Consider the following 21,508-nt stretch of genomic DNA (forward strand, 5'->3'; position numbering starts at 1 on the left):
GTGGTACTTGGAGATTTTTTTTTCTGAGCTGGTACTTGATAAAAAAAAAAAAGTTTGAGGAGCACTGATTTAGAGCATATTAAAGTGATTTGTTAAATATAGCTTTTTTTTTCAATTAAGACAACTAGCAAAAATAAAGCAATATACCGAAACCAGAGTAGTGGGTCAGCTATTGCCTGATTGCAAATGGTGCAAAATGCTGCAGCACTTCTATTAACTGGTACTCACAAATATGAGCACATTTCCCCCGTGTTGGCTTTACTTCATTGGTTGCCAGTGAATTTTATAATACGGTTCTTTTTTTTTTTTTTTTTTAAATCTCTAAATGGTCTTGCCCCACCTTGTATTTCTGCGCTGATACACTCCATAAGCCCGCTCATTCTCTCAGGTCAGTGTGCTAAAAACTGTGGCAGGTCCTAGACTTTGGAATGATTTGCCGCTGCACATTAGACAGACCTCTTTAGTGTTCACTTTTAAATCAGCTCTTAACTTTTTTTTTTTTTTTTTTTCGTTGGCATTTGACACCTGATCTTACGTACTGGTTATTTTAACTTGTATGCCTTTTTTGGTAGTTTAGCTATATTTTTATTTTTTATGTACTATTATTCTTATTTTGTTGTATATTTTCTGTACAGCACTTTAGCTCACTTCTGTGTTTATAAAGTGCTCTATAAATAAAGTCTGACCAGACTTGGAGGGGTTTAATTCATTTATTAAACATTTTAAAGTAATGTAAGATAATATTGTGTGAATCTATTTCCCACACCTGAATGGATTTACTTTAAAACTTGCTAAAAAAAAATAGAAAGTAATTTTTTTTTAAAATCTAAATATCCTAACCTTTAATTAATTGTACACATTATCATTTGTTTTCTTTCTGAGAGTGTCATGAAGATGACCTTGGAGTTGGCATGGCGGTAAAAAGTAAATAAACAGTTCCTTTACACATTGTTACTTGCATAATAGAATCCTTTAAACTGTAACATGCGCTCACATTGGACTAAAGTGAAGAGGCCTCCATTTCAGAAGCCACCAAACTCCACAGCGTTTGCTCTCCCTCAGCGGTGGCAGTAAACACTCTTCCCGTGTTGAGAATGCGAGTTTGCACGGCTCTGTCTCTTATTGCCATTGGGTCTGCAGAAGGCTTCCTGTTTCGAGTGTGCACTTGTTCTCTGAGTGGACATGAAGAGACTGTAAATGTGTCCAGTGGGAGGGAGCTTAGATTCGGAGAGCCTCCATCTCTAAGGTTGAAGTGTCTTCTTTTAAATCAATAGCCAGTGCTGAATTAAGCAGAAATGCGTAGGCTTTTGTGCAGCGCAGATTTGTGTAGATCTCATCCAGACACCTTTAAAGTGGTGACAGGTGGACTCAGCAGAGATGTTGAGCGATTTTTATTGCTTTTTTGTTTGTTTGTTGTTATCTTATGGTATGAGGAAAATGATGCCTTGTAGGGAAATGACTAGCATTACATAGCAAGTAGATGTCTCTGACCCTAGAGAGTTGTAATTTGATAGTGTTTTTTTTTCCATTATCTATTTCTTTTTTTTCTATTGTGCATTTCTTTTCTCTTTTTAATAATTTGAACATTTTGTTTTTAATAATAAGCTTAATGAAATTCTTTTTTAAAAAGACTGTTTTTATTTATTTTTATATATTTTTAAATTAAGTCATTTCAAATATATAAATTTTTTTTATATATTTTTATTTTTTAACTTTTTTTTTTTTTTTTTTTTTTTTTTTTTTAATGAAACTTCACCAAAAGAATTTCATCAGCGTTGAGTTAAAGTGTGCCATGCTATTCCATTTTTAATTTATTTTATTTTAATATTTTTAGAAAGATTTTTTTATAGAATTTTTAATATTTTTATTTATTGTTCATAGTAATTTTATGCATTTATTTATTTTACAAAAAAAGAATTTCATCAGCATTAAGTAAACGTCCACCATGCTATTTTCTTTTGTTTTTCTTTATTTGTTTGTTTATTTATTTTAATTTATTTTTTATTTTTATTCAAATTAATTTAATTATTTCTTTTTTAAAAACAAGAGAATTTTGTCAGTGTTTGGTAAACATCCACCATGCTATTTCATTTGTCCATTTAAATTTTTTTTTATTAAGTGTTTTTTATTTTTTTATATATTTATTTTTTATTCATACTATATTAAATTTTATTTATTTTTTTATTTTTTACAAAAGCGAGGAATTCATCAGCATAAAGTAAATGTCCACCATGCTATTTAATTTAACTAAAACAAGAATTTCACCAGCATACCACCATACAAGGACCACTCTGTCCAACTATTCCAAGCAGCCTACAGTCTATGTAAATAATTCCCTAAGTGGTTCCACATTGTGTTATTTGCTACTTAAGGGATCAAACTGTGTGCCAAAACCTAAGATTTGCGATTCCAGCTGCTAAACGGCAGCATTTCTAAATCTTTGCTTGGATACCTAGGGCTAATGTATAGTGAACATCGGTTTAACTGTTCTGTTTCTTGACCATTTCAGTAAGGAAAACCTGTGCCGAGGTGGACTTTGTCTGTCGCAGTGGACAATGCATCCCCAAAAGATGGCAATGTGACGGGGAACCTGACTGCGAGGACGGCTCAGACGAAAGCATTGAAATGTGCCGTAAGTCAGATTTTAATTAATTTTTATTCAGCAGTGTTGCCTTCTTTTGATTTGTGAACGCTGCATGAACTGCATTTCCCCCTGTTACTTTCAAAGCTGGATCATAAAACCTTGAGTTTATTTTTAACTTCCTCAGTGTGAGTCTTATCTCAACTGTGAGGTATATTTAGATTTACCCCTGTGCACTAGATGAACATTTGACATGACGTTCATTAATAAAAGCACATGAATATGGTCTCCTCTTTATGCAAGGCCTTGTTCTTTTGTAGAGAATCAGATGATTAGTTTAAAGGGCTAGTTTTGGTTAGTAACTTGAAAATTTTCATTATTTACTAACTTTACCCATTTCAAATTTTTCATAAACATCAGGCTCTGACAACATGACCATTTGCATGTCGTCTGGTGCTCTGAGACGTAACTTATTTACTATAAAGACAAAAAAAGGCTAAAGCGGTTTCTCAGCTTGCATATTGAGTGATTACATTGTGGACCAAGTAAATTTTATTTTACTCTCATACCTCTGCGCCATCCCCTGAAACCGTAGATTAATATCTGCAATTTACAAGGGGTTTGCTGCATTTTTGCCATCTGCAAAAGAGTTCTCAACAGCAGCTTCACCATATGTATAATATGGCTTCATCATTGATAACATCAGTCCGGTGTTTGATGTGATGATGTGGTCATCTGTCCTCTTTTATTTGTGATCTTTTGCAATTGTCCTGAAGACATTTGAATGACAAACAGATATTGCCTGCTCATACGTTTTTCATTATATATATTATCTATCTATATACATCTATACATATCAGGTCATTTTCAAAACCCCATAATAGGGGTGCTTTAAAAAAAAAGAAGAAGAAAGTTTGTGAAGAAAGTAGACTCGTAGTGGTTAGAATGAGTCATCTTGGTAATGAGTCTTTAGCCGTTTCGGCGTGACGTGACTATGAAACATCGTTGTTATGGTCGCAAACCCGGGAAAATTTAAACCTGCGCCCCGCCCACTAACACAGCTGCGAAGACAAACAGATCCTGAAGTCATAATTCAAGAAGACGCTGTGCTTACCTGGATATTATTGGAAGTGTGAGGGTAAATAATTGATTCAGCAGTCTACACGCTTGCAATGGGTGATTCGTTTGTTAAAGAAAGGATCAGAAAAGACTGAGACTTGTGAGAATGGGCAGACAATACACCAGGGGTGCGTGCAAAATAAGGCCAGTTTATTAGGCACAAAGGCAGCCTGCTACACGCTGGTGAGCACTACAACCCCTTGGCTGTGGATGGGATCTTTGGGCAAAGCAGAGTACAGGTAAGCCCTGAGAACATATAACACTTTATGCAAGAGGTGCCATAGCAATAATTGCAAATAGAAATTATCTTAGTTACAGCTGAGAACGGAGAAAAGCTCTGTCATGTGGTTATCGCGCGGGCCCGTCCGCCGGGGGCTTGACAAACCGCGCTGGGCATTTGTCTAGCGCTGAACGCTGTTGACCAATCGCAACAGGCTGTCATCGATCCAATCAGCACAGATTAGCTTCGCGCTAAGGAGGGGTTTGGGAACAAATGAATCGCTGAACGATTCATATGGGAGTCGCTGGGATAATTGGGTAAAAATAAATGCAGATTATAAGACCATGAAAGTGTTGACCTTGCATGCATATCAGAATGTTGTTGGAGACCCATATAACCGAAATATGACCCTTTTTCATGTATAATATGGGCTCTTTAATATAAGTTCATTAGTCCAAAGAGAAAGTGACCTGTTGCTTTAATAAAGTACAGTGGCTGTACATTCTATACAGTTCAGTGTTGAAATATCTGTGTACGTGCAGTTATGCAGGTCAGCTCTCTATATCAAGTCTTGTTTGACCAGCTGTTGGAAAGTTATTGAGGAGAAAATGGAAAGAGACCAACTGTGTGAGTGAGGATTTGCACACGTGTAGCTATAAATCTCTAATTGGCCTTTTACTTAGTATTTCCGTCAAGACGCACCTTCATAAATGACTCAAAGACTAGCATTTCAACTTTGAGTAAATTATCAAAGGCTTCACGCATTACGCAACAGACCTATTGCATCATTCCTCCTTTTGATATTAAGTTTCCCATTGCGTTTGTGTCGCTAGTGTCTCTTAACCATAGCAGGCTTTGGAGGTTTGCCAAAGGGATAGATGTTTCAAACAAATTGTTAACATGAGTCTAAAGGTTATTTCCATGTGAAGACTTACACCTATGTTAAGTGCTATAAATTAATGATGGCAGGCACATAAGAGTTCATTTTGCAGCATTTCACCAAATATGACGTGTGAAAGCAGCTTCAGGCCAACACAGTTTAAAATCCAGCATTATTGTTTGAAGCCTACTTTCATCCGCCTTCCGGAGAGCTGTAAAATCTGGCATTTAAGGTGAATTATTAACTCCTGACTGGCTTTTCCCCTTCCAGATACGCGAACCTGTCGAGTGAATGAATTTAGTTGTGGTGTCGGCTCCACACAGTGCATTCCCGTCTTCTGGAAGTGTGACGGTGAGAAAGACTGCGACAACGGAGAGGACGAGATTAATTGTGGTGAGTCACTAGACACAACAGCAGCTGAAACGCCTCTCACCATCGCTTTCAATTCCCCTTTCTCCTTGCCTCTTCTACTGATTCTTTCAGAAATGAGTCATTGAGAGCCAAAGTCAAACTCTAAGGAAGAAACAATTAATTCCTTGAATGAATGAAATGTAATGCCTTTTGTGTTTTTACTTGTAAACAATGTTTGGGTTAAGTTGGAATAGTTTATCTTCAGGTCTGTAGCCAGGGAAGGAAAGACCCACCCCTCATATTTTATAAAATCCAGCGTTTATAGGTAAATAAAACTTAATACAAAGTATGGAGAGAGTTAGTTGGTGTTTTGATTTTTGGGTTTTTTGTGTGTATTTAAATGGTTTGGTGTTTATTTGGATTGGGTTAAGTCTTTTTTTTGGGGGGGGTGTAATTTGTTAAAATTACAATTTAACTCTGGGTTCACACAATACGGGGAATTTAAGTATTTTCACAAGTAAATTGCATTCAAATCAATGCAATGTGAGTCCTGCGGTGCAAACAATGCAGAATACATGAAACGTTTGCCACTAAGACATGCGATTTGCAAAGTTTGATGTCAACCTAGGTGGCCAATCGGAAAGGAGAAAACCGCATGCACGCTTATGACATGAGAAAAAAAATCCAGTTGTAGTGACCACAAGACCATAATGTTCTAAGAGTTTTAAAAAAATCTTCACTCAGTCCAGAGTTTTCAGAAAGATTCGGTTTCTGTCACCAATACTCTGTTTTTGTGTGGACAAAGAGCGATACAGTGTAGAGTAAGTAGAAAATTGTCTTTTTCAAATACCAGTGTTTTTGTGTACAGGGTCTTAGTCTAGAATATTGTTTAATCCAGAGCAGTGGTTCCCAACTAGGCATGGGCTGGTATAAGATTCTAAAGGTATGACAACCTTGGACATCACTGTATTGTGATCATTGCACTAAAAGAAGTTTGTTTTAAATGCCTAGGTAAAAAAAACAAAAAAAAAAAACTTTTTTTTCTCTTTTGAACACAATTTTGAGAAACATTTAAAATATTTTGGAGCGGTAAACATGTCAGGCTACATGATAAAAAAATAAATCATTGACTTTGGTTCTCTTTTCTGCTGGAGATCCTGTTGTCCTAATAAAACAAAAAACATTTTTTTAAGATCTTACATGTACTGTGGGAACGGTATAACAGAACTTTTTTTTTTTTTTTTTTTGCGGTTTTAAAACCTTAACTTTTTCAAACCACATTAGACCTTGAAACCATTTATCGCCCCATGCCTACTCCCTAACCTTTTTAATTTTTAACTTGTGGTCCACTGAAGCAAACACACTTTACCATTTTTAACTGAACCTGTGATTTGTTGTGGGTTGGTTAGTTACTCTGCAGTCAGAGAGCAGTTTAGACGAGACCTGCCTGGAACACAATATTCCGCAATAATGGAGTTTTTCCCCCACTCCTGGGCAACATTTGGGTTTAGATATAAGCAAATACAAATGTGACCTTGTTGACTAAAAACCATGGCACGCGCATGGCATGCAACCAGACAAAATGCTTTAATGTAGGAATGGGCAGTAACAGTGAAAAGAGGTGTCTAATATTAATTCAAATAAAATTCAAATTAGGGCTGCACAATATATCGCTTCAGCATCAATATCGCAATATGTTCATCTGCAACAGTCACGTTGTAAGATCTGTTATATTGAGTCTGAATTGTAGTTGACCAGGAACTACAGAGCATATGTGATTTTGAAGAGCCCCTGCTAAGATTAACCAAATTACAATAAAAGTTTATTATTTCATGTGTGACTGAGCATTTCAAAAGAGTTTTAAAGCATATTTTAGGTACAAAAAATTATGTTTGGAGGTGTAAATTAGTATTTAATTAAGGATTTATTTATTTTTTTGTCTTGTTTGTAGTTCAGATATCTACATTTCAAAGCAAAAACAAAAATATTTTACTTTGCCCATTGGAATGGAAAGGAAAGAAAGGATGAATTCTTATTATTGCCCCTTATTTCCTCTAAAGGTGAAAACAAAACAATATTTTTAATTGATCTAAGAATTTGAGATTTCGAATAGAAACAAGACAATGTATGATCAGCATTTTTTGCATTGTGATTGTTCAATTTCTGTACCTGAATAGTGTTAGCCTCCCCAGAAACTGTTAAATAGAGCCATTTAAGCTATCTTGTGACACTATTCATATCGTAACTTAATAAGGGCAAATAAAATATTGCAATATCAAATTTTTCCAATATCTTACAGCCCTAATTCAAGTAAGTGTCCACTTTTTGACTAATCTACGATACTGCTCTTTTCAAAATAGTTTCAGCAAAGTGTTGACTTCCTCAGGCAAAAGTCAAGCTCCCTGCCTTCTTTGGTTCTTGCACTTCGCCTCTTCAACACAACTGTAGATACCTAGTCATACCCCAAACATGGTATCCATTGTCATGGATAACAAATAGGTTGAGGTACATCAAGAGCGACCCGAGAGCCTTGTTATACAGGGATCTCCATTAAATTATTTGCTAAAGTTCATAATACCTTTCTGAAGCATTTAATGATCTTTTTGGCTGCCCATTTTAGCTCCTCAATCACCCATTTGTCATGTTTGTTAGGTAACATTACATGTGCCCCTCTGGAGTTCACCTGTTCCAGTGGCCGCTGTGTTTCTCGTAAATTCGTCTGCAATGGTGAAGATGACTGCGGTGACGGCAGTGATGAACAGGACTGCGCTCCTTCCTCCTGCAGCCCAAGCGAAATCCCTTGTGGGAACAATACGTGTATTCCTAGAAGCTGGTTATGTGACGATGATGTGGACTGCCAAGATCAGTCGGATGAGTCCCCAGAGCGCTGCGGCCACAACCCGACGCCGCCGGCCAAATGTTCGCCCAGCGAGATGCAGTGCGGCTCTGGCGAATGCATTCACCGGAAGTGGCGCTGCGACGGAGACCCAGATTGCAAGGATGGCAGCGACGAGAAAAACTGCTGTGAGTTACCTTTTTTTTTTTTTTGTTGGGGGGGGTTAGGGGGGGTTGTACATTTGTTGTTTTTCTGGGGTGCTGTTTTGACTTTGCTTTTTTTTTTTTTTTTTTTTTTTAATTACTTTTTTGTTGTGTTGTTTTTGTGTGTGTGGGGGGGGGGGGTTATGTGTTTTTTTTTTTTTGTTTGTTTTTTCTGTTTACGTTTGCTATATTTTGTTTTGTTTGTATTTTTTGGGGGGTTGTGTGTGCTGTTTTTTTCTGTTTACGTTTGCTATTTGTTTGGGGTTTTTTGTGTTTTTTTTGTTTGTTTTTTTTGTGTGGTTTTGCTTTGAGTTTAATTTCTTTTTTTAAGGTGTGTTTTGGTGTTTCCTTTTTTTTTTATATATTTTTGGATTTAGTTTGCTTCGAAGTCTTTCAATTGATTTGCTTTGTGTGTTTTGTTTTTAGTTTTTTCTGCCGTTTTGATTTTTTGGCTTTGGTTTAGAGAGTTAAGTTTTAGTTTGCACCAGGGGTCCGTTCTTCGTTCCTCACTTAAATGATCTAAGATTATTTGGCAGATCCTGGATCTTTTAATCTTGATAACTGATCTTTCGCTAATTTGGTTCTTCAAACAAGTTCGCGAATCAGATTAGAATGTCTGGATAAACTGATCTGAGATCGCTGCGTGTGTTGTGAAGGACAGATCTATCAATCCTCGAAATCATGATCAGCAATGCAACGATTGGCTGACGGCACAGCAGCGTAATGACATCATCTGATTAATATTCAATTATCCATGTGAGCAAAATTACATCAAATTCGCAGTAAACGGCTTGTTAAATATGACACGCAATAACCTTCCACATTTGTTGTGAGCTGCAGGCTTTACACTTTCATGTGTCAAGAGTATTCATCATGTATTTCAATGCAAATCAATGCATTTAGTTTTACATTTAGAAAAGATTTTCTTTATTATAGTAGGCGTTTTTTAATTGGTGTAAAGAATAACTGGTTGTTTACAAAAGCATTTTCATATTGGTAAAGGTGCCTGCAACTTTTGTGAAGCATCAAATCACTGGCATATTAACTGTCAAAACATGTTTATGTATGCATAAATGTATTATTGCTTAAAAAAAAAAGTCACATATAATGCATTTCTATTATACACAATTTGTACTAAAGCGATCTAAAAAGTTCATATCAAAGTTTTCTCTTTGCAGTCTTTGTACTTTCATTTCGAGGGTGCAGATTGCATACGTTTTATTAATATGTATAACTTTATTTATTTTATTAATGACTATAACTTTATATATATATATATATATATATATATATATATGTTTAAAAATATGTACCATTTTCCCAAGTGTATATAACTACTACTGTAAGAAAATATCAGAATTCAGAACATACTTTCTGTATTATCTTTGCTTGAACTGAGCCGATCTAATCCTGTTTATATGAATTGAACCTGCTCCCGATCAGGTTTGACCTAGCAGAACTGTTGCTATGACAACAACTCTCGGATCAGCTTTGAAAAACGAAACGATCCTGGATCGTGTCAAATCGTCAATATCCAAATCCAGCTAACTGAGTAATCCACGTATGAAGAACGGACCCCAGTTCTGCGGTTATTTTATTATTATTATTATTATTTTTTTTTTTACCATTTAAGGTAGCTCAGGTCAGCCTACCTACATAATACCATGGCCACAAAGAGTGATTTAAACTTAACCTGCCTTACCCAAAACAGTGAAATCCAAAGTGTAGGTCAGAACCCCCCGGGGGTCGTGGGACATTGAACGGGTGTCGCTTGGTGATTTCTAAAAAATCAAGTACATTTTTATTTATTTATTTATTTATTTTATTTTTTTAAACCATTTGAATTACCAGATTATTATCCATAACCTACTGAAGATAAGAGTAGTAGTTTTTTAGTTACAGCCTTTTATTATTATTATTATTATTATTAATATTATTAATATTATTATTTTGTCCATTGGAATGCAACCCTTAGGGTGATTTACATTTATGTTAAATACACGGCAAAAGCATCAGATGCAGCAGATTGCTTTTATGGAATCAGATTAAACTCTTTGGCACATTTACAGCACTGGCATACATTAAGAAAAATTTGAACAAAGAATAGTCCTGGGTCAATTAGTCACCTCAGAGGATTTGGGGGATATTCACAAGTCACTGGCATTGCTATTTTGGGGGTCATGGGCTGAAAAGTTAGAGATCCACTGACATAAAAACCAAGATTAGTGCAAACTAACTGGCTAACCAGCTAATCCAGCTTCATGGTACAGGCCCTTGGTCTGGTGTTTTGATTTTGTCTTTGGTTTAGTTTTATTTCTTTTACTTTTTGCTTTGGTCTACAATTCAGTTTTTGTTTGCTATTGGGTTGATTTGATTGGTGTTATTTTGGTTTCCTGGTTTTATTTTCTTATTAATTGAGGTGTGTGTTGCTGATTTGGATTTACCTATTTTGACCCGACTTTTTTTGGTGGTTTTGTGTGGTCTCTGGTTTTTACTTCAATAAGTGTTTGTCCATGCCCTTTCCAGCTGCCCGTAACTGCAGACCTGACCAATTCAAGTGTGATGACGGCAGCTGTATCCATGGCAGCCGACAGTGCAACGGATTCAGAGATTGTGTGGATGGAACGGATGAAGTCAACTGCAAAAACTGTGAGTCCACTGAACTGAAACCTATTCTCTCTAAGTGCTTTTACTTTGAAAAGACATCCTCAATTCAAGAGATTATGTTGACTGGCCAGTAATCTGCAAGATTCAGAAACTTTTTTTAACACCTGAACCAAATATTGAATGTTAACCGATTAAAGTACTGCAGGTATGTGGTATGTCAGCCAAAATTTGGGGAGTATTTTTATTAATGTTTATTTGCAATCCTAACAGTGTTAACAACAGATTTGATGACTACTTCACAATTATTATTTTTTATTCCTTGACTAGTTTCATGGACTAATTGGATGTTTTTGTTGTTGTTTTTTTTCCCTCCAGTAACTCAATGTAACAGTTCTGACCAGTTCAAGTGTCGAAGTGGAGAGTGCATTGAGATGAGTAAAGTGTGTAATAAGGTCCGTGATTGTCCCGACTGGAGTGATGAACCCATCAAAGAGTGCAGTAAGTATATACAGCTGTTCTCATTACAAAAAACCTTGAGCTTTCTGATGTTTTAGTGTATATCTTAGTGTCCAAGATTTTCGCTAATGTACAGAAAGCTTGAATAAAGTATCTTGTCAAAGGAAAATTTACATGAAGGACTTCTTAGAAGTGTGCAATGTGTGCTTATCACCAACACACAATTACTGTTTGTAGTTTCCATGTTATTTGATGCATAACATCCAACTTACATCAGAATCCAAAAAAATTATAAAGTAGCATTTATGAGAATATATACATATTTAGTTCTGTAATTATTGAATTGCATCATTCGTTTTGTTAATTTAAAGACTGCTATATCACCTAAATGATGACAAAGGGGAAAAAAAACTAACAATTCACCCTGCACATAACTGCAGTTTGGAAGGACAGATCATAATTCTAAATGAATAACGTTTGTTTAGGTGAATACAGATTTTTTAAAACTTTGACCTTATAATTTACTGTGAAACTGTTGGTTTGTTTTGTTATATGCTGACTGAAGAATTGTGGGTTCATCGGGAGGCAGAACCTGCAGTATGTTTAGTCCACAGTGTAATGATAGGCAGGGTTGTTAAGTCTGAACGTTTGTGAGTAAATTATTTCAGGCTGTATGCAAGCTTGACCTAAATGCTTGTTAAATGGTTCCAGATGTTAGGGGTGTGAACAGACCATGGGACTGGTATATGAGATGCTGTACAGGAAGTGATTTGCTATATTTTTACATTTTTGTTGCAGGATAATTTTAGCTCTTAAAAACAGTGATGAATTTGGAACTGTTTAGGACTTGAGTCATCTGTATAGGGGATGGAAACTGCACTAACAGAGCAATCACCGTTTTAATGACTACCAAGACTACTATCTACCTAAATCTTTATGAGCACCAAAAAAGACATCTAGACTAGCTAAAAACAAGATATAGATTTACAGGAAAGTACCATAAAAGGGACAATGCACAAATTAGATCCCTTACATTTTTTATTTTTTATTTTACTGACTATTTGCATTTGTTTGTTGTTGTTAGCAGTATTTTTTATTATATGCATATTTATATTTGTTTTAATAAAAGCTAGTTTAGATTTGGCCACCTGTAGGAGGTGCGTTTGCATATAACAGTTTTTTTTGACCACACTTCGTTATTATTGTTAATTTATTCATTTGCAGAAAATTAGATCCCATATGAAGGAGGCTCGTTTATTATGCTTCAGTCTGTTTTACTGTTTCTCCCTAGTGAAGCGTTCAGTTTTTCCACTTACAAAGTCCATCATGTAAATGACAAATGTACCATGGCGGGATGCAACGGACTCTTAGGGCCCTATCATACACTAGGGGCAATAAGGAGCAAGGTGTGTTTCCCCGACATGTTGCTATTTTCAGATCAATGCAACAAAAATTTTCCTGTTTTCCGCCATGTTGTTTAAATAGCAAATCTGTATGCGCCACTTTGTGGCCTGTTTCGGTCTAGAAAAGAGGTGTGTTGAGGCTGGCACGTTTGCTATTTTAAGGGTCTAAAATAGACTTTGCAATAGACAAGCTGAAAGCAGGTCTAAAGTCCAGTGCAGAGCGCGTTAGTTGTGCACCTCACTTACACATGGCTTGAAATGTGCAGGATGTACAGTAATGCGCAAATCTCTTTACAAATGAAAAAGAATTAAAGGATTCATGTTACAAAATTTATTTTTTACAAATATGAAAACCACTGACTCCTTGCCTTCATCTCAGATGCTTTTTTTTTTCTCATTTTAGTTTATTCATGACAACTTGTGTTTGTATAATGTTGTAAATATTATTAGCAGTTTTATTTGTTATGCATATTTATATTTGTTTTAATAAAAACAATCTTAGATTTGTCCACCTGCCAGGTTTTAGACCATATGGGGTATAGCATGTGTGTTTGGAAATAACTCCACTTTGTTATTATTATTAGTAACGCTTCCCATTCACTTTGAATGGGTGACATCAGGTGTTGCCCAACTGCATTGTGGATCTATTGGCGTTGCTATGACGATCTCGTCAGCCCCAACTATAGACTCTGTCAAGTGTTGAGGCTAAAGCCCCATGTGAATTGGGCGTTAGACTGTGAGCCATGGCGCAAAAAGTATTTTTCTGTCCTCAAAAGAGCAAATACGGATTTTCGGACATGCTTTTGCGCCTTGCACTTTAGACTTTGCGCCTAGATGATTAAAATAGAGCTCTGTATGATAAAACTGTTTTTCCCATCCTTGAAAAGGGACCTAACCAAATGGATATTGTGAACCAAATGTAAAAGGAAAACATCCAGTTTTCATTTTAAATAAAAATTTTGGGGTATAATGAAAAATTATTACCTTTTTCATCTTAACTGTCAATCTTATCCCAAACCTGTAGGCCTATGACTTTAGTGACACCTTAAAACTTTTTTTTTTTTTTCTTCGTATGCTTGCTTGCAGTCTGTCTTTAGTTCCAATATTTGAAAAGGCATCAGCAACTATTTGTATCCATCTGACCTTTGACCTTAATTTGTTTGCTATCTACGTTAGGATTGCCTGCGTTTGATAGACCACAGTTTGGCTTGCAAGGCCACTGTTTTTTTTAATGAGTCTGCAAGTCAATATTTACTTTACGGAAATTACTCCCTCAATGCCGTGCTACATCAGCAGTCTGGTGATCAGCTGGAGGGTAGAACCGAGCAACTGCTGAGATTAGGTATGAAATGACGTCTCAGCTTTGTTTTTTGACACCATTCACAACAATACTGTGTGTTTTAGCTTTGGGCCTGAAAAACAACACTTCAACATTCACATTTGGCTGTCACAAAAGTCACACACACAAGTACCATAGTTTGTGGACCATAGACCTGAATTGTTCTTGTTTTTTTTTTTTTCAAAAACGGGATAAAGTAAAACCCATTTTAACCCCCTATTCAAGGAAACTGCCATGCATCACCCTGTGGGATGTTCCTCATGTGGACCCCATCTGGATTTATTGATCCCTGTAAATCTCAGCATGTCGACAGTTTGTGTGTAAAATGTACAACATTGATATTCCAGATGTGTAAAAAGCCGCCATTCACTGTTTGTTCTAGATATGAATGAATGCTTGATCAATAACGGAGGCTGTTCGCACATCTGTCGAGACTTGACGATTGGCTTCGAATGCGACTGCACACCGGGACTCCAGCTCATCGATCGCAAGACCTGCGGTGGTATGAATAACCACACATGCTGTTGTAATGTAGTCAAATAATGAATATATTATTGATTATCTGATGATGGATCTTTTGTGAGCGTACTCTCCAATAGGAACTCGGACTATGATTGTTTCTCTGCAGATGTCAACGAGTGCCTCAACCCAGGGATATGTAGCCAGATATGTATAAATCTTAAAGGAGGATACAAATGCGAGTGTCACAATGGTTACCAGATGGACCCCACCACTGGAGTGTGCAAAGCTGTTGGTAAGTTCACTTTGAATTTAAGCCTTTCATTTTTTTTTTCTTTTTAATTTTTTTTTTTAATTTAATATTATTATTTAGTTATTTTGCTTGGTGATTTCAAGAAATATACAGTTCATCTGAAATTGCGTACTTTCCTACTATATAGTACACTACCTGACAATCGTCGATCCCAATTGTAAGTGCAACAATAATAATTTGACTTCTAGTTGATCATTTTGGAAAAGTGTCTAAAGGTAAATTTGTCCCATGAATGATCTGTTGAACTGCATACCAATCATCACAATTACTGCAGAAGACCTATTGGAACCCACATGGACCCAAGATTCTCAACGAATTCTCAATGGTTTGGGTTTGCATTCGGTATGGAGGCATGGGAGAGTGGATGGAAACATCAACAGTCTGGGGTATCAAGACATTTGTGCTGCCCATTACATTACAAACCACAGGAGAGGGCAACCTCTTCAGCAGGATAGCGCTCCTTCTCATGCTTCTGCCTCAACATGAAAGTTCCTGAAAGCAAAGGAGGTCAAGGTGCTCCAGGATTGGCAACTCCAGTCACCAGAAGTTACCATTATTGAGCATGTCTGGGGTAAGATGGTGGCATTGAAGATGAATCCAAAGAATCTAGTTGAACTCTTAGAGTCCTTCAAGAACGATTCCAGATGATTATTATTAAGTTATTTGAGTCATGGCTGAGATATATGGATGCAGTCCTCCAAGCTCAAGGGAGTCATACACAATATTAAATCTTTTTCCACTGCACCATGACTTTATATTCTATACTGTACATTATTTCTGTTAAGTGACAAGACTTTTGTCTAAGCAAAGTCAGACCTTATTGTCCTAATTAAATAATTAAAAATCAAGGCATGATCCTGTTTAATTTAGCTAAAATAAGTGTAATCTAGAGGCCTTTGCCTTTCAAATAAGCCACTTCTGATACCAAACGATTAACTAGAAGCCAAGTTATTATTTGTTGTTCCTAAAACTTGGATGGGTGACAAGACTTTTGTCAGGTAGTGTATGAGAGCCAAGTAACGGGTCCGAATTCCTAGTATTTCAGAAACGTGTGGTTTTGGGTTAATTGAGTCTCATTCACTAAAATTTGTGTACATTTTTCATATTTATACACGCATCTCATGGAAATTTTCCACCCAATTCACAACATTTGCTGGCGCATTGCATTTATTGTTAAACATGTTTTTCGAAGTGAGCATCCTTGTACATGTAATTAGTAATTCGCATAATACACTGCTATGCCAGCTCGACTTTCGGCAAAGTGGCACAAGTCCAGAGAAAATAAGAAGTCAAAATATGAATTAAGAAGAGCCTGTCAGGGCAACAAAAGAAAAACTATTTTAAAAGTTTGATGTTGGATGTGGAAGACTTTCAGTTTCACTTTCATAAAATAAAGACTTTTTTTGTTTGTTTTAAAGAGCAGAGCACTGCGTCTTTTATAATGCTAGGCAATCACTGTATCTTATGCTAAGGTGCTATTTCTGCAGAGTTTACTTTTTCCAGCTCCAGGTGCACATAAGCGCATTGTCAAAACATAAGGCGCAGCAGGCGAATGCGAGTCGCCCGCAGAACACTTGATGCCAAAAGAACATTATATTTGTGGTGATAGAGAGTGGACAGATATGTTTCCGGAGAGTGACTAAGGATGCAGTTACTGTTGGCATGCCCCCAAACATAAGGTGTGAAACAATAATCATCTTTATATAAGGATAGAGCAGCTGATTGTTGTTTGAACCTGTAATGTTTAGTTTGTTGCTTTTCTTTCACTCTAAATGCAAATCTAATTCTATGTAGATTTAATTGTATATGTGCATGAATATTCTGTATGTGTGTTATAAGTATTTTAAATTTACAGAAAAATCCAAGAACTTATTAGTATAAAAGTTTTGGTGAAACATGTTTTGTGAAATTGTCCAAATTTAAAAAAAGTGCATACAAATGTTTGGTGAAAGAGACCCATTGTCTGTTCAAACTATTGTTAGGGGTTTAAACAAGAGTCAGTGTAAGCTGTGGAAACACTAAACTTTCCACACCTGTGTCCTGTCAAGTCTGTCAAACTAGAATTACTCGAACTAAATCTGATACAAAATATAAAAATATACTGAATCGAAATGTGCTGACAAAATAACTAAACTAAAACTAACAAAAGCATTAATGAAACACTAAAACTAAACTGAAATTTACAGAATTTTAAAATCATATAGAAATAAAAAATATTCATAACCGTAATAACCTTAGGCCTTCTGAGTGAATTAATGAATGGAAGAGAATCGACGCAACTGACATGCGAGTAATAGCCATTCATACTGCTCTTATTTACACCATATAGAAAATACTTTTGGATTTAAACATACTTCTACTGCTTAATATAGTACCTATTCGAGTAGTATGTGGTGTGTGTGTTTTTTCCCTCCCAGAAGCAGCTGTAGATTTGTTTTGGGCTTTCCAAACAAACATGTATTGAATAAGGAAGTGAATCATAACATGTTATGCATGTCTGATTGTAAAGCAGTCCTTGTTGGCGCCATTTTTAAATCCCAGATTTGCCAAACTAAATTTCATCATCAACTTTTCAGATTTGGCCAGACATGAGTTAAAGTATTTACATAAAATGACATTCAACAATGTAGTGGAATTCCAGAACTCTGTAGTATCTTTAAGGTTTTGCGCAAAAAAAAAAAGTCACCTAAATGTACACCTTACAAAGAACATTAACTAGTACAGATGTTTTCTTATGGACCTTTTATCCCTTCAGATGTTTATTCTAATTCAACCGTAAGTGTCCTGCGATACTCGCCTTGATATTCCTTAATGATTCCAGTTTGAAGGGAGTTTATAAGTTTCATTCAAAGGGCATTGTAGTTTGAAATTTGAATTTACAGAGAGATCGTCTAGATTAGTAAGTACTGTCTGTTTGTTGCTGCAAATTCATGAATGAACATTCCGAAGTGAAGTAAAGATTTGTCATACTCCACAAGGGAGCAGTGAAGACTGTGTAGTGACTCTTTCAATCAGAACAGTTCATGCGTGTAGCTCTTCCAACAAGCTGCTTATCTGAGTCAGGTGTGTTAAATAAGAAACAGGCAAAATATGCAGAGTCGTGGGGCAAGAGGACTGGGATTGAGACCTACTGCAATACCTGGTTGATACTGTGCTGACTGCATTTACATAAGAAAATTGGTTGAAGCTTGGTAGTGTGGATGCTTACAGCTACTTTCTAAAATGTTTTCGGAACAACCTCTCTGATTTTGAAATCTGTTTATGGTGTAAATTCTTTTACCAAGAATACTATGATAACATTTAACTTGGATTAATTTTACAGTGTTAAGCTATGATTGTTTCAATGGTAAACAATAACAATGAAATCACTGGCGGGTTGGTACGACTTGGTAAGACTTCTGAATTAATTGTATCTGAAATCAAAGTAAATTAGGTTCGTATTTTTTTTTTTCTTCTTCTTTTTCTTTGTCCGATTGAAGACTTTTTTTTTTTTTTTTTTTTTGTTTTTTTTTTTTTTTTTTTTTTGTACTTGAAAAATTAAATAGTTGGTCAAAATAAATTCAGGTTTAGATTCTTTAAAAAAAAAAAAAGGAAAAATATGTCCTAAAAAAATCTCCCATCTGTAGGATTGTATGAGTGATGCATTCACTGACATGATCTCTCTTTTTACGTTTGCAGGTAAAGAGCCCTGTCTTATTTTCACCAATCGAAGAGACATCCGTAAACTTGGCCTGGAGCGCCGTGAATATACTCAGATTGTGGAGCAACTGCGGAACACTGTAGCTCTTGATGCCGACTTCATTCAGCAGATGATATTCTGGGCTGACCTGGGCCAGAAGGCCATTTTTAGGTAACTGCCATTGCCTCTGCCCTAAAGTTAGAGCAAACTTATTTAAATGACCCCAAATATGAAAGCTGAGACTTTTAAATGGCACAAAAAAACATGGCCATCTATCCAGAAACAATGCTATCTACAGTACGTTTGGTAACACTTTACAATAAGGTTCATTAGTTAATGCATTTACTAGCATGAACTAATCATGAACAACACTTGTTTAGCATTTATTAATCATAATTGAACATTTACTAATGCATTATTAACATTCAAGCCCATGCTTGTTAACATTAGTTAATGCACCATGAGTTAACATGAACTAACAATAAACAACTGTATTGTCATTAACTAACGTTTAATAGCATGAATAAATACTGTAGTAAATATATTGTTCATTGTTAGTTGATGTTAAGTAATGCATTTACAAACATGAACAAATGAATCTTATTGTAAAGTGTGACCGTATGTTTGTTGGCTTTTTACAGATTGTGTATAAATGTTAGAAATTTCTTTGTTCATCCAACCACTTTGACTTCTTTTTTTTTCACCCACAGCACAGTGTTGGATAAGCAGGATGAAAGTCATAAGAAAGTGATTGACGATGTTCAGATGCCTGTTGGGATTGCAGTAGACTGGATTTACAAAAACATCTATTGGTCGGACCTGGGAAGTAAGAGCATAACTGTGGCCAACTTCAATGGGACCAAGAAGAAGGTGCTTTTTAACAGCGGCCTGAAGGAACCAGCCTCTATTGCTGTAGACCCTCTATCAGGGTAATTTGATTTGGAATGAATATCATTAAAACATTCACACTGCTTTTAATGCTTCTGGATTGAGCCTATAAATAAATCTAAATTGGATTGTGTCCTTTTTAAATACAGGTTCCTCTATTGGTCAGACTGGGGTGAGCCAGCTAAGATTGAGAAGTCTGGTATGAACGGGAATGACAGACAGGTCCTTGTTGAGACGGACATTCAATGGCCCAATGGAATCACTCTTGGTATGTGACGTTTTCTTGATTTGAGTTAAACCAGGGGTGTCCAAACTTGATCCTGGAGGGCCGATGTCTTACATATTTTAGTTCCAACCCCAATTAAACACACTTAACCAGCTAATAAAGCTCTTTTTAGGTATACTAGAAGCTTTCAGGCAGGTGTGCTGAAGCAAGTTGGAGCTAAACTCAGCAGGACCCCGGCCCTCCAGGACTGAGTTTGGACATCCCTGCATTAAACTCTGCGAGACTGGCTACATTATATTTTTAATAAGAATATGCTTCTGTTTTTATCCAGACGTTATTGATATGATCCAGGTCAAATTCTTTTGTATGTTTGCTTGCTTTGAGTAGGGATTGTGGCGTTACATGCAGTTTAGTTTCAAAATAGCTTGAACTACAGGCACATGTATGGGGTTGAATCTTCACAAGTAGAGTTGGATACATATTGGTTAGAGGTTTGTGAAAGCATTCAGACTTTTGGGCAATTTCTGGATATTCTGTTAATTCCGAGTTCAGACTGCATGATTTTAGCCCTGATTTTGACTTGCCGTCAAATGCCTGAAATCACAGGCAAATTGCTGCTCGTTTACATGAGGAACAGTCACACAGTGTGAATTATCAAAGACCCAATCTGAGAGAATCACTGATGAGTCGCCGACACCAGTGAATTATTTGGTTCCATTAAAATCATACAGTGTGAAATGTGTCCTGATTTGAAAATAGCCATTAACTACAGCCAATGAGAGAGCAGCATCCACTAGAATGGGTATACGCGGGCCAGCAAAGGTTGGGGGAGAAGTAAAAAGTACTTCATTTCTTGGGTCCAAATAGACCATAGATGAGGGAAAAACTAGTGGGAAGTAGCAGTAGCACTTTTTGTCTTTTTGACTTGTCATCTGAGCATTACCACAACTTGGTTGAAGAAGAAAAAAGTTTGAGAGAAAGCCAACAACAACAAGCCAAGGGAAGGTACAAAATCACTCCCTGACTTGGGGTGTAATCGCTGTGTACAGTTGCCTTGAACCGGGCCGAAGCACGCTTGTCTCCCCTGACGGCCTGCACACTTACTGAACAGCTCATCAGTGATGATGCAAGCGCTTTCGCTCAGCTCAGTGGAGATTTCTTTAGTTATATCGTTTTAGTCTTTTGGGATGCGTTGACAGTCAAATATTTTTTTTATTTTCGTGGGTGCGCACCTGAGCTCAGAAGACCTGTTCGCACTAGCTAAATCAGGGATGTCAGACTCAGTTCCTGGAGAGCCGAAGCCCTGCACTGTTTTGTTCCAACCTTGCTCCAACATGCTTGCCTGTAGGTTTCAAACAATGCGTAAAGGACTCAATTCGTTTAATCAGGTGTGTTTAATTAGAGTTGGAACTAAACTGTGCAAGGCTGCGGCCCTCCAGGAATTGATTTTGACACCCCTGAGCTAAACGTACTGTTCTCTGACATCAAACAAACCCGGGTGCGGACCAAAAGTGCTAGTGTGAAAGCACCCCAAGTCTACAAGACCACAAGTGAAGTGTGGAAGCCATTTGGGATTGCCTAACTGTTCAGGAGTGCATATTTATGGTTTGAGCTAATCTGCTGCCCAACTGTTGTAGAATCGGGGTGGTATCTCTTGACTTTTGCTAATTGGTCTTGCAATGGCCATCAACCAGAATAATAAATGGTCTTCTAATCTTGACTCTTGTCCTATAGATTTGATCAAGGGAAGGCTCTACTGGGTGGATTCCAAGCTGCACATGCTTTGTAGCGTAGACTTGAATGGAGACAACCGTCGGAAGGTGCTACAGTCTCCTGATTACCTGGCACATCCTTTTGCTCTTACTGTTTTTGAGGTACACCACTTAAATTAATAACATTAAAATTTAGTTACATTGCAATTTAGATTATAAGTAGACTTTTAAATGAG

At 36.5% G+C, this 21,508-nt stretch overlaps 1 protein-coding gene across 11 annotated transcripts in view; it reads left to right on the top strand.

The window, feature by feature from the left end:
* vldlr (very low density lipoprotein receptor) overlaps nucleotides 1-21,508 on the top strand; it is a 51,426-nt gene that overhangs the window by 23,153 nt on the left and 6,765 nt on the right. For all 11 annotated transcript variants that reach the window (NM_200923.2, XM_087269055.1, XM_087269056.1 and 8 more), the window contains 11 exon segments: nucleotides 2,510-2,632; nucleotides 5,071-5,193; nucleotides 7,804-8,175; nucleotides 10,717-10,839; nucleotides 11,173-11,295; nucleotides 14,378-14,497; nucleotides 14,624-14,749; nucleotides 18,446-18,617; nucleotides 19,157-19,375; nucleotides 19,484-19,602; nucleotides 21,295-21,434. In NM_200923.2, coding sequence (NP_957217.2) covers nucleotides 2,510-2,632; nucleotides 5,071-5,193; nucleotides 7,804-8,175; nucleotides 10,717-10,839; nucleotides 11,173-11,295; nucleotides 14,378-14,497; nucleotides 14,624-14,749; nucleotides 18,446-18,617; nucleotides 19,157-19,375; nucleotides 19,484-19,602; nucleotides 21,295-21,434 — 1,760 coding nt within the window.

The sequence above is a fragment of the Danio rerio genome, chromosome 10 (assembly GCF_052040795.2).
Source record: "Danio rerio strain M-AB ecotype USA chromosome 10, GRCz13ab, whole genome shotgun sequence".
In the NCBI taxonomy this organism is placed as follows: Eukaryota; Metazoa; Chordata; class Actinopteri; order Cypriniformes; family Danionidae; genus Danio; species Danio rerio.